The sequence below is a fragment of the Trichechus manatus genome, unplaced genomic scaffold (genome assembly GCF_000243295.1).
Source record: "Trichechus manatus latirostris isolate Lorelei unplaced genomic scaffold, TriManLat1.0 scaffold00025, whole genome shotgun sequence".
In the NCBI taxonomy this organism is placed as follows: domain Eukaryota; kingdom Metazoa; phylum Chordata; class Mammalia; order Sirenia; family Trichechidae; genus Trichechus; species Trichechus manatus.
In genome coordinates this window covers 14,897,985-14,916,920 of record NW_004443961.1, presented here as the reverse complement: position 1 = coordinate 14,916,920, position 18,936 = coordinate 14,897,985, and the positions used below count along the sequence as shown (strand labels likewise).

Genomic DNA, 18,936 nt, shown 5'->3' with positions numbered 1-18,936 from the left:
TGTATTTATACTGGCCTGGTGACTTAACTTTTTTTGTACTTAGAGTTGATTTTTAGAAACGATCTCTGATAATTATTTGGCTTTTGTTTCATCAAAAATTGGGAGTGGTGGTTATTTGAACTTTTCAATTTGGATTTTGCGTATATCTTAGTCATCTAGTGCTGCTGTAACAGAAATACCCCAAGTGGATGGTTTTAATGAAGAGAAGTTTATTTCCTCAAAGTAGGCTAAAAGTCCAAATTCAGGGTGTCAGCTCCAGGGGAAGGCTTTCTCTCTCTCTCGGTCTTCTCATCAGTGTTCCCCCGGACTAGGAGCTTCTTGGCACAGGGACCCCGGTCCAAAGGACATGCTCTGCTCCGGGCACTGCTTTCTTGATGGTATGAGGTCCCCTTGTCTCTTTGCTCACTTCTCTCTTTTATATCTAGAGAGATTGCCTCAGGACACAATCCAGTCTTGTAGATTGAGTCCTGCCTTACTAACATGACTGCCACCCATCCTCCCTCATTAACATCATAGAGGCAGGTTTATAACATACAGGAAAATCACACTGTACCAGCAATCATGGCCTAGCCAAATTGATACACACATTTTGGGGGGACATAATTCAAACCATGACAGCGTAACTAGGAGTTTATCCTAACAGGCAATAAGTAGGTAGGGAAATGGGACAGGAAGAAATGGAAGTTTGGAAAATTGCACAAATACATAACCGATCTATAGATTGAGATCTTTTTTATTGTGAATTTATAGGAGAATCCTTTTATAACTGCATTGTTTTCCTGAGCTATAAAACATCTGATTTTTCCTAGCATTTTATGATATCATGTTCATATTAAATTCATCCAGTGATGAAGTTTTGAATATTAGATAGCAATGAGCCCTTAGGCATACCAGCTGTGGCCGTCTATGAGATATCTGAAACCTGACATATTTAAAACAGAATGCTAGCCTTTTTATCCTCCAGTTTCTTCTTTTTGGGGAAATTAATATTTAGCTAATTTATTGCTATAGCCAAAAATCTTGGTGTCATCTTTGATTACATATTACAGTCATTCCGATTTTTCATCACATCTGGTCAGTCAGCAGGTATTGTTTTCCTTCAAAATGCATCCTATTCTGCCTACTCTTCTCCATCTCCTCTATTACAACTCAGGTTCATACTATAATTACTCCCATAAATAGTGTGTCCTAACCCTAACTTAGAGCGTGGGTGGCACAAATGGTTAAGTGCTTGATTACTGACCTATCCAGAGGTGCCTTGGAAGAAAGACCTGGTGATCTTCCAAAAGGTCACAGCCTTGGAAACCCCATGGAGCACGTTCTACTCTGCCACATGTGGGATTGTAGTAAGTTGGAATTCACTGGAAGGCAACTGATTTTTTTTTTTTTTATCCTAACTTTGTTTTAGTTTCCGTTTTTCATATGTAGGCAAAGTGATATTTTTACCCCAACCAGATCATGTCATTTCCTTGTATAAAACCTTTAATGACCCCCTATTAAAATTACCTGCAAACAAAAAACCAAACTTTGTCTACAAATGCTGTTTATGAGACCCTGTACAAACTAGCCAGTGCTAACCTCTCCAGCCTCATTGTGTTCCTCACTGCCTTTTTTCTGTTACACAGATATGCCTGATCTTGTCTCAGGTCCTTGCTTAGCCTTTGCTGGGAAGGTTGTTCCTTCAGGTTTTCTAGTTCATTTACGTAGATCTTAAATTCTCCTTTTATTTTCTCCACTGCAATGAAGACTTTGAAAAATTTCCCCCGTTTTCCCTCCTTCACCAACAGATGAAGTACTTAGAGAGTGGAGACTTTGTCTATCTTGAACTCATCATTGACTTCAGTGCCTGGCACATAATACCTGTTAAATAAATATTTGGTGATGGAGTGAAAGCTCAGATAAAATCATTTGTTGATTATGAAGTTGCTAATCTGTCCGTTAAGCAACGTTTATGTAGTATTTAAGACAGATCAGAAGTCTGTCTGTGAATCCTTGACTGCCATTTATTTGCTCTGTGACCTTGGGTAGGTTATTTAATATTTGTGTCCCTTTCTTTCCTTATTTGTAACACAGTTATAATATATTTTACCTCATAGAATTTTTTGGTACAAACAAGGTTTATTACATGAAAAATATTTAGGATAATGTTTGGTGTGAATTAAACACTAAACCAGTAGTTGCTGTTGGGTCAACTCTGACTTATGGTGACCCCATGTATTTCAGAGTAGAAATGTGCTTCATAGGGGTTTTCAGTGGGTGTGATCTTTTGGAAGTAGATTGCCAGGCCTTTCTTCCAAGGTGCCTCTGGGTGAATTCAGACTACCAACTTTTCAATTAGTTGAGTACGTAACCGTTTAGCCCCACTTGCACTTTCCAGGGGCTTTTAAACACTAAAGAAATGTCAGCTATTAACAAAAATTGTAAAATTTTGACAGTTGTATTTCATTTTGGGAATAAGATTTATACATGGAAAGTAATATTGTGTATTTTTGCAAGACATTTTTACTTATAGTGATGATTGTTTTGAAATGCAGTTTGAGTTTTGCTAATTAAAAACCTTTGCTAATTGAGGAAATACTCTCACCAAGATCTATTTTTTTCTGTAAAGTCTTGAAAATTTAAGTAAAGATGGTATTTTGCTGCTTTCCTCTCTCCTTACTGCTCTTAATTGTTCTAATATGAAAAGTTTGAATGTTCAATTTTAGGACCTTATGTAACATGACATACATTACAAGCTGTTTTCAGACCTGCTTCATTTAGAATTTTAGGCGTGAAGGTGAATGGGATGTACTAGTGGTTGTCAGTTTTTCTTGTAATGTGTCCAGAAGAAAGGAATAAAGTAATAAATCATAAAAGTAGGATTTTTTCGTCTGTACAACAACCATACCTGCTTGTGTTAGTGTGGGAGTTGTATAGTTTCTCATAAGCCTTATACCAAATAATTAGAGGAACTGTTTTATTCATTTCGGTATCCTAGCAGGTTCGTGGTGCATATTATGTGTATATTCAGTTGTCTGTTATTAGATCATTTCCTATTACAAACTAATGCATACTATTTTAAAACAATTATAATATTAAATCTACTTATAAAACAGTGATTCATACTTTGTGATTTAACAATTATTTAACAGTAATAAAGCACTGAGTGTATATGTTTAAGAAAATACGACTCTCTGTTTAGTAGTATTACTTGGTAACAGTTTTGAGCTTTGATTTCTTCAGCTCTCATAAACTTTCCCATTTTGTCCCAAGTGTGTGACAATTGAACTTTTGTAGGGGACATCGTGGATTCTTGTGGTATATACACTGGTTACAAAAAAGAGAATTTAGAGAAGTAACTGGCTTTTCTTTGTCCTTACATTCTTATGACAATTTGGGATACAAACACACAAACTTAAGGCCTTGGCAAATGTGCCATGTAAAACTCAAACTTGTATGAGTTAGGTATGCTTCAGAATTATAAAATTAGTACTTTACTCACTTAATGATTTGCTGTTCTCTTAGGATGTTTTACATTAGCCTTGATTTTTATGGGTTTTGACATAGTGTTTGAAGACAGTTCATATGTGTAAGTGTATAGCATCAATATTTTATTGGTAGATATTTCAGAGACTGTAATACAGTGGATAAAGGAAACCCTGAAAGCTTTTTAAGAAATATTGTACAGAGTTGAGGCACTGTTAAGTAGATAACCTTGCTTGAGTCATTTAATCCTCTGGTCTTCAATTATCTAATGCTTAAAATGAGGGTTTTGGTGGAATTTGGTATGTAACTTACTTGATTTAATGTGTATCTTTTCATTGTTAAAATTTTAAAAAACATAAAAGGGAAGTTCTTTACAAAGAAAACTAACCATTTTTACTCCTGAATTTTAGAAATTACCCCTGAAGCTGTTAAATGTGTTTTCCTTCAGACTTACCTGTGCTTTTTTTTTTTTTGTATTTGTATTTGGTAGCATATAAAATGGTGTCCTGCTTTTTTTTTTTTAAAAGCATGTTGGTGTATTATTTAAAAATGGAATGAATCAGAGCCACTTTTGATATGTTTTCTTTCACATTTGCTTTTACAAGTTTTTGGTGTTTGCTATCGTAATTATATCCTGCTTTTATTTTGCGTATTAGACATTTTTTGTACTTTACTTTAAAATGAAATGCTTTGAAGAATGAACAAGAGCCACAACCACATAAAGCTGTGCTCTGGGGAACTAGTAATGGATGTCTGAAAACTGTAATCTGGGCTCTGTTCACCAAACCTGGGAGATTGCATCCCAAGGAGATGGATACCTTTTTCATCATTTTTTTTTTTTTTTTTTTTTTAGTCTCATTAAGAAGCTCCTCGGTCTTGAGCATTTCCTTTGACTCAACAGTTCTACTTACAGTTTATTGTGAAGATAATGTGCAAAGATTGAACAGCTTATTTGTTTATAGCTACATTATTTTGTAATAGAAAATAGTCTAACAGTAGACAAATTAATTTTGGGATAGCCATTCTGTGAAATAATATACAGCCGTTAAGGCAATTCTTGACATAGAAAGATGTTCATTTTAATTTGAATAAAAAGTGAACTGAAAACAGTGATTACATCTAGTTGGTGAAATTACAGATTATTTTTTATTTTGTTTGATACGTTCTCTGAAACTTTTTTTTAGTTGAACTTTAGATGAAGGTTTACAGAACAAACTAGCTTGTCATTAAACAGTACATATATTGTTTTATGGCATTGGTTAACAACCCCATGACATATCAGTACTCTCCCTTCTCGACCTTGGGTTCCCTATTACCAGCTTTCTTGTCCCCTCCTGCCTTCTAGTCCTTGCCCCTGGGCTGGTGTGGTGGTCTTGTTTTGTTTTATGAGCCTGTCTGATCTTTGACTAAAAGGTGAACCTCCAGAGTGACTTCGTTACTGGGCTAAAAGGGGTCCAGGGACCATACTCTAGGAGTTTCTCCGGTCTCTGTCAGGCCAGTCAGTCTGGTTTTTTTTTAAGTTAGAATTTTGTTCTACATTTTTCTCCTGCTTTGTCTGGGATCTTCTATTGTGGTCCCTGTCAAAGCAGTTAGTGGTGGTAGGCAGACACTATCTAGTTGTACTGGACTCAGTCTGGTGGAGGCCATAGTAGTTGTGGTCTGTTAGTCCTTTGGACTAATCTTTCTCTTGTGTCTTTAGTTTTCTTCATTTTCCCTTGCTCCTGAAGGAGTGAGACCAGTGGAGTATCTTGGATGGCTGCTCACAGGCTTTGAAGACCCCGGACGCTACTCAGCAATGTATAATACAGAACATTTCTCTGAAAATTTTTTAACAGCCTAGAGATATAATTCATGTCCCATACAATTCACTCATTTAAAGTGTACAACTCAGTAGATTTTACTGATTCAGAGAGTAGTACAGCCATCAGCACAGTCAATTTTAGAATATTTTCATCACTCTGAAAAAGAAATCCCCATACCTTTTAGACGTTCTTGTTTCTTCCCTTTCCCTCCAGCTACCCTAGGAAACCACTAATCTACATTGTTTCTGTAGATTTGCCTATTCTGGACATTTCATATAAATGCAGTAATACAATATGTGGTGTTTTGTTGCTAACTTTTTTCACTTACCATAATGCTTTCAAGTTTTATCCATGTTGTAACATGTATCTTTATGACTGGATAATATTCCACTCTATGGATAATACCACATTTTATTTATTTGTTCATGAGTTGATGGATATTTGGGGTATTTCCACTTTTTGGCTCTTATAAATAACGTTGCTATGAGTATCCGTCTACAAGTTTTTGCATACACCTATGTTTTCATTTCTCTAGGAGTGAAATTGCTGGATCAAATGGTAACTCTTAAAGTTTAGTCTTTTGAGGAACTACCAGATTGTTTTCTAAAGAGGCTACACAGTTTACATTCTCACCAGGAATGTATGATGGTTCCAGTTTCTCTACATCCTTACTAAAACTTAATATTTTTAACTTTAACCATCTTAGTGTGCAGAGTCCTGGTGGTGCAGTGGTTAAGAGCTTGGCTGCTCACCAAAAGGTTGACAGTTCACATCCACCAGCTCCTTCTTGGAAACCCTGTGGAGCAGTTCTGCTGTGTCCTGTAGGGTCACTATGAGTTAGAATTGACCCGATGGCATTGGGGTTTTTTTTGTTTTTGTTAGTGAATGTGAAATGGTACCTCATTGTGGTTTTGATTTGCAGTTCACTGATGGTTAATGATATTGAGCATCTTTTCATTTGTCAGTTGTTTTTATCTTTTATACTTGCTATGAATTATTTAGATTCATAAAGGTTTTCTTAGTTGGAAGGGTATAGTTATTTAATCTTTGGTAGACTGATACATGAATTTAAATATGACTTAAAATATAAGCTTAATGAGTAGTAAAATAATAGAAGAATGACTAAATCTGGAACAGAAGAATTTTTTTTTAACTATTCAGAAAATGTTAATCAAGAACAATACAAAGTTACGTGTATACCCAAAAGACTTGAAGGCAGGGACTCCAGTAGATACTTGTACACCAATATTCATTGCAGCAATATCACAATAGCTAAGAAATGGAAACAACCCAAGTGTACATCAATAGATGACTAAACAAAATGTGGTATGTATGTAAAAAGTATCATTCAGCCATAAAAAGTTCTGATACATGCTGTGACATGGATAAGACACACTGAGTGAAATAAGTCAGACACAAAAGGACAAATATTGTATGATTCCACTTAAATAAAATATTTAGAATAGGCAAATACGTATAGATCAAAGTATACTTGTGTTTTCCAGGGGATGGAGGGAAAAGGGGAGTTACTGCTTAATGGGTACTGAGTTTCTGTTTGGGGTAATGAAAAAGTTTTGGAAAGACATAGTAGTGAGTGTTCCACAACATTCTGACTATAATTAATGCCACTGAGTTGTACACTTAAAAATGGTTAAAATGGCATAATCTTTGTTAGATGTATATTTTCCCACAATAAAATTTTTTAAGAGTTGCATGTAAAATGAGATGGTATGAATAAGACCAAATATAAACGATTACATTATGTGAAAGGATGGAATTCTGTTGGACTTTGACTGGATTAATAGTCTCTGTCATAGTTCATGAGACAAGACTCTCACAAAACAAGACAAAGTAACAACATAATACAATCATAAAACAACAATGGCAGTATTGCTGTCCGATAAAAACAGAATTTAAAGTAAAAAACAATGTATAAGCAGTGCTAACTTTACATAGTTTCAGTATGCACAAATTTTAGTTACCTGGTTTAATATCAGTTTCGCAACAACACAGTTTAAATTTTACTTACCATAGTGTATTAACTGAGTAATTGCATAAAATACAAACTTTCCTACAAACTCTTCAGTTCACAAATCACTGTTACTTCTTCCATTGACTTGTTACTTCTTTCACAGTCAAACACTCATCAGTTTGTCGTACTTTGCCACCGCTATTTCAGACACCAGCAGGGTCACCCATGGTGGACAGGTCTCAGCAGAGCTTCCAGACTGAGACTAAGTAGGATCTGGTGATCTACTTCTAAAAAAATGGCCAGTGAAAACCTTATGAATAGCAGTGGAACATTGTCTGATATAGTGCCGAAAGATGAGCCCCTCAGGTTGGAAGTCATTCAAAATACCACAAGGAAAGAGCTGCCACCTCAAAGTAGAGTTGAATGTGTAGGTGGAGTCAAGCTTTCGGGATCTTCATTTGCTGATGTGGCATGACTCAAAATGTGAAGAAACAGCTGCAAACATCCATTAATAACTGGAATGTGGAATTACGAAGTATGAGCCTAGGAAAATTGGAAGTCATCAAAATGAAATGGAGTGCATAAACATCGATATTCTAGACATTAGTGAGCTGAAATGGACTGGCAATGGCCATTCTGAACGGGAAATCATATGGTCCATTATGCTGGAAATGACAAATTGAAGAGGAATGGTGTCCCATTCATCATCAAAAAATAACATTTCAGGGTCTGTCCTGAAATACAACGCTGTCAGTGATACGATAATATCCATACACTTACAAGGAAGACCAGTTAATACAATTAATATTGAAATTGAAGATTTTTACCAACCTTTGCAGTCTGAAATTGATTATATATGCAATCAAGATGCACTGATAATTACCGGTGATTGAAATAAATTTGGAAACAAAAAAAGGAGGATCAGTAGTTGGAAAATAACGGCCTTGGTGATAGAAATGATGCTGGAGATGGCATGATAGAATTTTGCAAATATTTCAACAACGTAAATGGCGACTATACATGTGGAACTCGCCAAATGGAATACATAGGAATCAAATTGACTACATCTGTGAAAGAGATGATGGGAGATGCTCAGTATCATCAGCCAGAACAAGGCTAGGGGATGACCGCAGAACAGACCACCAGTTGCTCATATGCAAATTCAAGTTAAAGCTGAAGAAAATTAAATCCACAAGAGCAAAAATAACCTTGAGTATATCCTACCTGAATTTGGAGACCATCTCAATAATAGATTTGATGCATTGAACACTGATGACTGAAGACCAGACAAGTTGTGGGATATCAAGGACATGCTAAGTGAAGGTCATTAAAAAGACAAGGAAGAAAAAAAAATACCAAAATGGATGTCAGAAGAGATTCTGAAACTTGCTCTTGAACAAAGAGTAGCTAAAGCAAACAGAAGAACTGAATACAAGCTTTTAAAGGGAGGCTCAAAAAGACAAAGTAAAGTTATAATGAAATATGCAAAAACCTGGAGTTAGAAAATCAAAAGGGAAGAACACACCTGGCATTTCTCAAGCTGAAAGAACTGAAGAAAAAATTCAAGCCTCAGTTGCAATATTGAAGGATCCTATGGGCAAAATAGTGAACAACGCCAGAAGCATCAACAGAAGATGGGAGGAATACACAGAGTCACTGTACCAAAAAGAACTGATCGATGTTCAGCCATTTCGGCAGATACCATCTAATCAAGAACCTGTGGTATTGGAGGAAGAAGTCCAAGCTGCAACAAAGGCATTGGTGAACAAGGCTTTAAGAATTGATGGAATACCAATTGAGAAGTTTCAACAAACAGATGCAGTACTGGAAGCACTCACTTCATCTATGCCAAGAAGTTTGAAAGACAGCTACCTGGCCAGTCGACTGAAAGTGGTCCAAATTTGTGCCCATTCCAAAGAAAGGTGATCCAACAGAATGTGGAAAGTATTGAACAATATCATAAACGTCACATGCAAGTAAAATTTTGCTGAATATCATTCAAAAGCAGTTGCGGCAGTATATCCACAGGGAACTGCCAGAAATTCAGGCCGGATTCAGAAGAGGACATGGAAAGAGAGAGATCATTGCTGCTGTCCGATGGATCTTGGCTGAAAGCAGAAACTACCAGAAAGATGTTTAGCTGTGTTTTAGTGACTATGTAAAGGCATTCGACTGTGTGGATCTTAACAAATTATGGAAAACATTGCAAAGAATGAGAATTCAAGAACACAGTTGTGCTCGAGAGGAACCTGAGAGGCAGTCTTTATCAAACAAAACAAGGGGATACTGTGTGGTTTAAAATCAGGAAAGGTGTGTGTCAGGGTTGTATCCTTTCACTATCCTTACTCTTTTGTATGCTGAGCAAATAATCTGAGATGCTGGACTATATGAAGAAGAACTGGGCTTCAGCATTGGAGGAAGACTCATTAGCAACCTGTGATATGCAGATGATCCAACCTTGCTTACTGAAAGCAAAGAGGACTTGAAGCACTTACCGATGAAGATCAAAGACTACAGCCTTCTGTATGGATTACACTTCAACATAATGAAAACAAAAATCCCCACAATTGTGACCAGTAAATAACATGATAGAGAAAATATCGAAGTTTTCTAACATTTCATTTTATTTGGCTCCACCATCAACACCCATGGAAGCAGCAGTCAGGAACCCAAACAACATATTGCATTGGGCAAATCTGATATAAAAGATCTCTTTAAAGTGTTAAAGAGCAAAGATGTCACTTTGAGTATTAAGGTATGCCTGACCCAAGTCATGATAATTGTCTCATGCTTGCTGAAGCTGGTCATTGACTAAGGAAGACTGAAGAATTGATGCCTTTGAATTGTGGTGTTGGTGAAGAATGGACTGCCAGAAGAAAGAACAAACCTGTCTTGGAAGAAGTACAGCCAGAATGCTGCTAAGAAGCAAGGTTGGTGAAACTTCATCTCACATACTTCGGATTTGTTATCAGGAGTGACCAGACACTGGAGAAGGGCATCACGCTTGGAAAAGTAGAGGGTCAGCGAAGAAGAGAAAGACTCAACAAAATCCACTGACACAGTGGCTGCAACAACGGGCTTAAACATGGCAACAATTGTGAGGATGGTGCAGGACCGGGGAATTTTTCGTTCTTTTGTACATAGGGTCGCTATAAGTTGGAACCGACTTGACAGCACCTAACAGAAAACTTTGCTGCTAACTCTTCAGTTCACAAATCACTACATTCTTTGATAGTCTATTGGTGATTGGTCACTGTTAATCTGTTATTCAGTTCTTGCACAGACAGCAAAGCATGTAGTTGTGTTGCCTCTCTGTCTCCCAGTGATATATCTACATGACATTTTACAAAGGAAAGCGGGAACTGACCAATGAATATGCAAGTTCAGCAAAGAAACAATAACACTGGAAGTGAAATTTGAATCAGATGTCAGTAGAGTTACAGAATAAAACCTAACCCTTGTGAATGTAGACACAAGACACTAGATATGTAGCCAGAGGGACTTAGTGAAGTCAAATTGATCAACATAAATGAGGACAGTGGTCTGATGAGAAGGATGAAAATAACCCAGGAGAAGTGACATTTGCAAAAAACTTCATATTAAAGGAACTTACAGAGATAATCCACAGCATTGAAAGCACAAAGGGTAAAATGTTGAAAAATGATCCAAACTTAGAAATGAGTGTGAACATTTGGCAAGGCATAGAAAAGATTCTCACTGCGTATAAGTTATATGATCAAAAGAAGGCAAGCACTTTTACAAACTGTTGATAAGTTTTTTTTAACAAAGAAGGGAAACTCTTTAACCTCAGTGATCCTGTTATTTTAAATTACTTTTGACTAAATACTAGTTTTACTATCATATTCATTTTTCTGTACATTTATAACTCTGATAGAGTGTTAATGGTTTGACAGTTTATCAAGGTCATGGAACAGTGATTTTTCCATTTATTATTAAGGTTGTCTTGCATAGTCATTTTTATGGTCTCACAGTGCCATGCAAAGTGAGGACTGCCTGTTTTGAGATAAAAATTATCTGTGTAAAAAATTTAACTGTTTCAAATATTTATACACCAGATAGCATCATGGTAGATCAGTCTTCTTTGGAATGGCGTTACATTTAGGGTCATACTTAGAAAGGTTCCACACTGAGGTTTTTAAACATTTTTCTGTAATTAGGTACTTCAAAGATCCTCCCTTCCCACTTCCTGAAGTTCCAGTTAACCATCAATTTTGATCCCTGGAGGCATGGTGGTTAAGTGTCAGGTAGAACTGTGCTCCATAGGGTTTTCAGTGGCTTAGTTTTTTAGAAGTATATCACCAGGCGTTTCCTTTGAGTCACCTCTGGGTTGGACTCAAATCTCCAGCCTTTTGGTTAGCAGCTGAATGCGTTAATTGTACCACCCTGCACTCCAAATTAAGGCTTAGGATCGATTTTTTCAGTTTCATTCCGTCTTGCAAATTTTTGTCACTACTGTCTGTTCTCTTGTACTGTTAGAGCTCATGAGTTTATACTTTTAAAATAATCTCCCGGTATTGTTTCTGTGGCTTCAGGGAGAATTTTTGTTGAATTTGCTTGTTTTAGCTAGAAGTAAGTTCTGTTTTTGTTGGAGTTTTACCTCAAGTCATTTACTTAGAATTTGCAATCTATTAACGTAGGAGGAATGTTTGAACTGTTTTAACTAAATATGTTAATTTTTCTAATTTGAGGCAGTGGGCAGAAATGAATAATTTCTCGTCAGAGTCTGAATTTCTGGATCAAATGAGATGATGATTTAAGTTTAACACAAAAATTTTCTCACTAATCAGGTGATTAGTGCATTAATCTTAGCCTAGTAATAATAGACATTATTTTGAAATTGGGATATGTAGTTAAAATATATAGATACATGGAACATTCCTGAATTACAGAATTTGGATAATGAAACTTGATTTTATTCCTTCTAAATGTATGTGCTGATTATATTTAAATAGAGTGCTTTTAAGTCCTTTTAATTGCAATTTTTATTTTGAAGCCTTTCAAAGCACAATAGTAACTATACTTATTAGCTCTCTAATTTTTGAGGAACTTGAGCAAATGAGGAATTTGTAATATATATCTAATTATAATAATCTTAAATTGTGGATAATTTTAGAGGAAATTAGTACCAAATCAGTTTTCTTGTTGCTTTGGAGAATAGATGTGTATAAACCATCATGGTTAAAAAAAAACTCATATACTGTGTCAACCTTTATGGAACTAGCAGACTTCTTTGGAACTGAGTGATAGAGGAAAATATAAAGAATATATCTGAGGCACAGATGGTGTCTTTGTGCACAGTTAAAGCTGATGCCATTATGAACTTTGTATATGTGAGTGAACAGATGAACCAGTTATAACATCTGCCTGACTTCCTCAGCAAGTAACACGTTTATTTTATTTTAAAAACACATTTAGATAATATACCTTATTGATCATGTTTCATGAATTTTGTAACATACCAGGTTATTCTGAAATAAAATTATATTTAGAAGCAGTGAAATGTATTGATTAGTGCAGTTGTTGTCACTGTTACTTGGTTTTTATTTATTTATTTTTTTAAATAGGGCAGTGGATCTAGGAGCTTGTGATTGAATTTAATAAAAATATTTGGAATTAAATATATTTGTGTCTACACTTTAATTTATGTAAGCTTTATAACACATGTTAAAAAGCGATAATTTGATCATAGGATAATGCTATTTAATAACTTTTGTTACACATTTAATTGAGGTTGTTTTATACTCATATTTTTCCCCTCTCCTTTTATAGTGCTTTTTTAGGACCAAAGGATATATTTCCTTACTCAGAAAATAAGGAAAAGTACGGCAAGCCAAATAAACGAAAAGGTTTTAATGAAGGTTTATGGGAAATAGATAACAATCCAAAAGTGAAATTTTCAAGTCAACAGGTGAGTCACATTGCATAGAATGTAGTTTAGCATTATTTATTAAATCTTGGTTTTGAGATAATCGCTATTGTAGCATTTATATGTGACACTAAATTTTCATGGAGTGGTTTGCCTTTGCACAATCTGTGTCATTTTTATCATACAACAGAACTTACTATGTTTATGTTTTTTTCCTCTGTCCGGGCATCGATGGTATTTTTAAAATTTTTCTATATTGTCAGTTGTACTCTTGAACTATGTGTACGTTCCCATATGGATGCCCCAGTACTCTTGCAATTTAAAATAAAGAAATAAGCCAGATTTTATAGTAGTACCTATGTTCTAGTAGGAGCCCTGGAGGCACGGTGGTTAAGTGTCAGGTTCTAAACAAAAGTTTGGCATTTGGAACCCACCACCTGCTCTGGGGGACAAAGATGTGGCAGTGCACTTCTGTAAAGATTATAGCCTTGGAAACAAACCCTATACGGCAGTTTTACTCTGTGCTGTGGGGTCACTGGGAATCGAAATCAACTTGACTGCATTGGGTTTTGACAATGGGTATGTTCTAGTACCACAGAGCTGTAAGAGGAAGTTTTTATGAGAATGTTACTGGGATTTTCTCATTCTTCAATAGAAGTTCTTTTATTAGACTTGTAGTAAAACTTGGGAAGAACATGAGTAAATTTAAAGAAGGGGGTTGAACAAACTAGAAATTGTACAACTTTCTACTCTTAAACCCGTCAACCTTTTATTTCTTCAAAGGTACCATGCTTCTTACTTTTGAAAACTTTTCAGATGCTATTCAATCTGGGACACTTAATTTTCCTCTCATCGATGCCTCGTGACTGCATTAAGGTGGTCCAGAGTGCCTTCATTGCTTATTTGTTGTAATACTTTTATACCAAATTATGATTGCTTCCTTACTTTTCTGTAACTGCCACAGACTGTTAGTTCCATGAGCAGAGACGTCGTCCTGTGTGCCTGGCACTGTTACGTGCATGGGAAGAATTTCACCAAATATTGCTGATGAGCCTAGGTGGTGCAGTAATTAAGACCTCAGCTGCTAACCAAAAGGTCAGCAGTTTGAATCCACCAGCTGCTCCTTGGAAACCCTGTGGGGCAGTTTTACTCTGTCCTATAGGGTCTCTTTGAGTCAGAATCGACTCAGTGGCGGCGAGTTTGGTTTAAATATTGTTGAATGACTATAAGAATGGACAGATGGTTTCCTGTCAGTCTTGTGTTGATTATAATGGAAAGACATTTGTCCAAAGAGACTGAATTCTTTCCTGAAACTAACTTTTTTGTTAATTTCACTTCCATTATTTGTGGTGTGATGGTATCTTCATGGTCTTTTTTTTTTTTTTTTTTTAATCTTGCTATCCACTTAATCTACAGGTAGTTTTCAGTATCTAGACTTGTAATTTTCCAGTTCACAATGAAATTTTGGTAGATTGTGTGGATGAAACACAACCTTCTGTCTTTACAAAACCATGAATGACTATGCTGATTTGTTCTCCAGGCCCAGACACCTCCACAGTGGCACATTCTAGGGGTCGGGGAAAGCAGTAATGCCCAAACTTACTCAAAACAAAAACAATTTAACCATCATGATTTTTAAAAATTTCTATAGTGCTATGAATAATTTTCCAGGCATTTTTACATTTTTTTATAACTTTATAATAATTTTGTGGGTTTTCAGCGTTGCTTTTTTCTTTTTACAAATGAGGAAGTGGATTTAGAATTTAAAAGACTTGCCAAAGGAAACATGACTAGAAAGAGACAGGATTGGAGTTCTGTATTCTCCTAGATCTGTGCTTCACCCCTTCCCCAATGTGTACTGTGTTGTCTCTATTACTCATCTTTTTGTTTGATATTATGAAAGGCTAGAGCCCCTAGATCACCTGCTGAAGTATCTATTATATTACTTGGAGTGTTTTGTTTTTTTTTTAATTTAGTGATAATTACTGGCCTCCCACTCCCTACCTGCTAAATCAGAATCGCTAATTATGGGTCTCATTTGGAAGAATGGAAATTCCAGAACACTAACTTGGGGTCATGTGGAACCTGTATATAGACCATGAGGCAGTCGTCAGAACAGAACAAGGGTATACCGCATGGTTTAAAATCAGGAAAGGTGTGCGTCAGGGTTGTATCCTTTCACCATACTTACTCGAACTGTATGCTGAGCAAATAATCCGAGAAGCAGACTATATGAAGAAGAACTGGGCATCCGGATTGGAGGAAGACTCATCAACAGCCTATAATACGCAGATGACACAACCTTGTCTGCCGAAAGCAAAGAGGACTTGAAGCACTTACTGACGAAGATCAAAGACTCAGCCTTCAGTATAGATTGCACCTCATCATAAAGAAAACAAAAATCTTCACAACTGGACCAATAAGCAACATCATTATAAACAGAGAAAAGATTGAAGTTGTCAAGGATTTCATTTTACTTGGATCCACAATCAATGCCCGTGGAAGCCGCAGTCAGGAAATCAAACGATGCATTGCACTGGGCAAATCTGTTGCAGAATACCTTTTTAAAGTGTTAAAAAGCAAAGACCATTTTGAGAACTGAGGTGTGCTTGACCCAAGCCATGGTGTTTTCAGTCGCCTCATGTGCATGTGAAAGCTTGACAGTGAATAAGGAGGACTGAAGAAGAATTGATGCCTTTGGTGTCCTCGAAGAATATTGAATATACCATGGACTGCCAGAAGAACAAACAAATCTGTCTTGGAAGAATTACAGCCAGAATGCTCATTAGAAGCCAGGATGGCAAGATTTCATCTCATGTAATTTGGATATGTTATCAGGAGGGACCAGTGCTAGAGGACATTATGGTTGGTGTAAAGTAGAGGGTCATCGAAAAAGAGGAAGATCCTCAATGAGATGGATTGACACAGTGACTGCAACAGTGGGCTCAAATATAACAATTGTGAGGATGGCACGGGATCCGGGCAGTGTTTCATTCTTTTGTACATAGGGTCGCTGTGAGTAGGAACCAACTTGACAGCACCTAACAACAACAACAGTTGTGGGTCTCAGAAATCTGCCTTTAAAATAAAATAAAGTTTGAGATATAGACTGGTCTTTAAATGAAGCTGTGAGGTATATCCTTTACTAAGGCCGTTTGTTACTTAGTACACTAATGGTGCATGTAGATAAGCTTCTCTAGAATATTTTAGTAGTTGAATACAGTGTATGACTGTGCTGTTCTAAAGGTTTTTACATTGTGTCTTTTTGGGCATTTGTTGGTTAGAGCATCAGAATATGGTATTCTTAATAATCGGTATTTCATTTCTGCCTAAATATTTTTTTCACCTGGACTTGTGTGCATTGAAGTACAGGAATACAGATCGGTTAAGACTTTTTTAAAGAAACAGTAGTATTGAAAACTTTCTAAAATTATGTATATTAAAATTGTCCTATGGAACAGAAAATAGGGTGCTTTTCTAAGTTTTTATAGACAGGCTTTTTAATTTTTCATGGGTAGACAATTTTAAAGTTGGGGGTAAAACCTTAATTTGTGAAACTAATAGTCTTGATTGCTCACAGGTCTCAGCTAAGCAATCAAATGCATCATCTGACGTTGAAGCTGAAGAAAAAGAAACTAGTGTTTCAAAGGAAGATACTGACCATGAAGAAAAAGCCAGCAACGAGGCATGTTGAATTTGTCCTGCGTTCTAAACTCATTTTGTTGCAAGGAGAAAATTATAAACTGAATTGACTCCGGCAAAGTAAAAAGTAGTCTTTAAAATATTTGAGTAATGAATGAGAAGATACTTCCTATGTAAATAAACCATTGTAAAATAATTTATGCATCTTTAAGATAGTGGCTTTTTTTTTTTAAGTCATTTTAATGTGCAGAATAAGAGGTCCCATCTGTAGGGTAGGTTACTGTTGGTTAGGAAGGTTTTTAGAGAAGTGGTGAGGGATGAATGTACTGGAAAGAGCAGCTTTGGACTGAATTTCTTAAAACCTGGGTTTATTTCCAATTTTATATCTGATTACCTAGAAATTGGTTGTTCACTGATATCCAAAGTCCTAGCCACCTCTTAAAATCCACAACCCTACAATTCAGGATTTTTCTGTAGAAAATAATTTCATGAATTTAAATAGACATATGTACTAGTAATGTGACCTTTTATATTTGATTTGACATAGGAAATGGATTTTTTTTTTCCATGTGAAGATACTGGCTATTTCTTTCATTATACAATGTTAAGACTGTTAAAATTTATAATTTCAAAGGTCAGAGAAGCAAAATAAGTTTCCCCAGAACTTTCAGTGAAATGTGCCATAACTTTTAAGAAAATTTCTTTGTCTTGACATATTTTTCAACTTCATCTGTATTTTTTAGGATGTGAGTAAAGCAATTGATGTAACTACTCCAAAAGCTGCCAGAAGAGGGAGAAAGAGAAAGGTAATTTTACTGGCTAACCATGGGAATCTTAAAAGAATTCTTAACTTAGTTGGGTAGAGGACAAGTAGAGATAAGTAAACTTGGTCTTTTATTCTAAAAACCTTGATTTTTCTTTTTTTTTTAAGGGTAGGTTATGTTGTTTACTTGCCAAAACTGTGTTTCTTAGCGATCGAGCACCCTTAAGTTGAATGGTAAAATAATATGGATCAATTTTCATTAATTTTAATGACTCTCTGTCTTGGTTTTCTCTGTAAGGTAGATAATAGTATATATTCGTAGGGTTGTTGAGAGGATTAAATGAGTTAATACATATAAAATGTTCAGAATGTGTCCTGGTACGTAGTTGTGTCCGTTTGAGAACTTTTGCCCTCTTACCACCTCAGTAGGAGAAGAGTTCTCTGTAGAGTCTTGAGTTTTCAATATTTGGTATTTGTGGAGCTTTGTAGTAACACAGATGCCTGGTTCCCTACCCCAGAGCTATTCAGTCAGTTTGGGGCAGGAGTATGTGGTCTGTAAATGCTCAGAATTTTAGAAATACAACCTGAGCTTATATTTAGGGAAAAATTTTTGTAATCTTCCTTGAGAAGATTTCAAAGGTTACCTTAGATGAGTTTACTGACCTTTAACAATGCTTTGAATATGCATTATTATGTCCTAATTTAAAAGCAATAATGTTTTTGAAAAAAAAATGAATAAATTCTTAGAAGTGGAATTACTGAGTCAGATTTGCACATTTATTTTTACAGATATTCAGAAAGGTAGTAGTACCAGTTTATGCTCATAAGTCATCACTATATAAATGATTCTCCACATCTTTACCAACACTGGGCATTATCTCTTAGTTATTTGCAAAGTAGGTATGTGCCCTCAAGTCTCTACCCCTAAAGGACAGAGTAGAACTACTCTATCGAATTCCCTAGGCTGAAATCTGAGAGCCACTATGGTGTTGCTGCTGGGTTTGAACTGCAGACTTTTTGGTTAGCAGCAAAAGCACTTTAACCATTGCATCACCTGGGCTTCTTAGAGGCCTTTTAAACATATATATATATATATTTAAGTCAGTGAGACTTCATTGGGCATGTTTTTACATGTTTTACTGCCTTTAAGGCTGAATTCTAAATAGCTGGGGCTGGGAGGCAGCTAGTAATGGGCCTCCCATTCTTCTCGTTGTTCTTTAGTTTTATTTCCTCCCTTTGCTATTTTTATGATCAGTACCAACTCATGTCTCCCTTTCCCTTCTAATTGGTGGTTTTTAACCTTTGTTCTACTCTAATGCTTGAATAAATAATTATTATCATTTGGGGCTGTTGTTCCTTCAGGAAAGTCATACCAGAATTAACAGTTTGCAGGGGGTCATTGGAA

The 18,936-nt window shown here is 35.9% G+C and overlaps 1 protein-coding gene across 6 annotated transcripts in view; it reads left to right on the top strand.

The window, feature by feature from the left end:
* PSIP1 (PC4 and SRSF1 interacting protein 1) overlaps nucleotides 1-18,936 on the top strand; it is a 43,298-nt gene that overhangs the window by 6,270 nt on the left and 18,092 nt on the right. For all 6 annotated transcript variants that reach the window (XM_023728623.1, XM_023728624.1, XM_004373503.3 and 3 more), the window contains exons 4-6: nucleotides 13,030-13,168; nucleotides 16,707-16,811; nucleotides 17,512-17,574. In XM_023728623.1, the coding sequence (XP_023584391.1) occupies nucleotides 13,030-13,168; nucleotides 16,707-16,811; nucleotides 17,512-17,574 (307 nt within the window). The remainder of the gene's footprint in view (nucleotides 1-13,029; nucleotides 13,169-16,706; nucleotides 16,812-17,511; nucleotides 17,575-18,936) is intronic.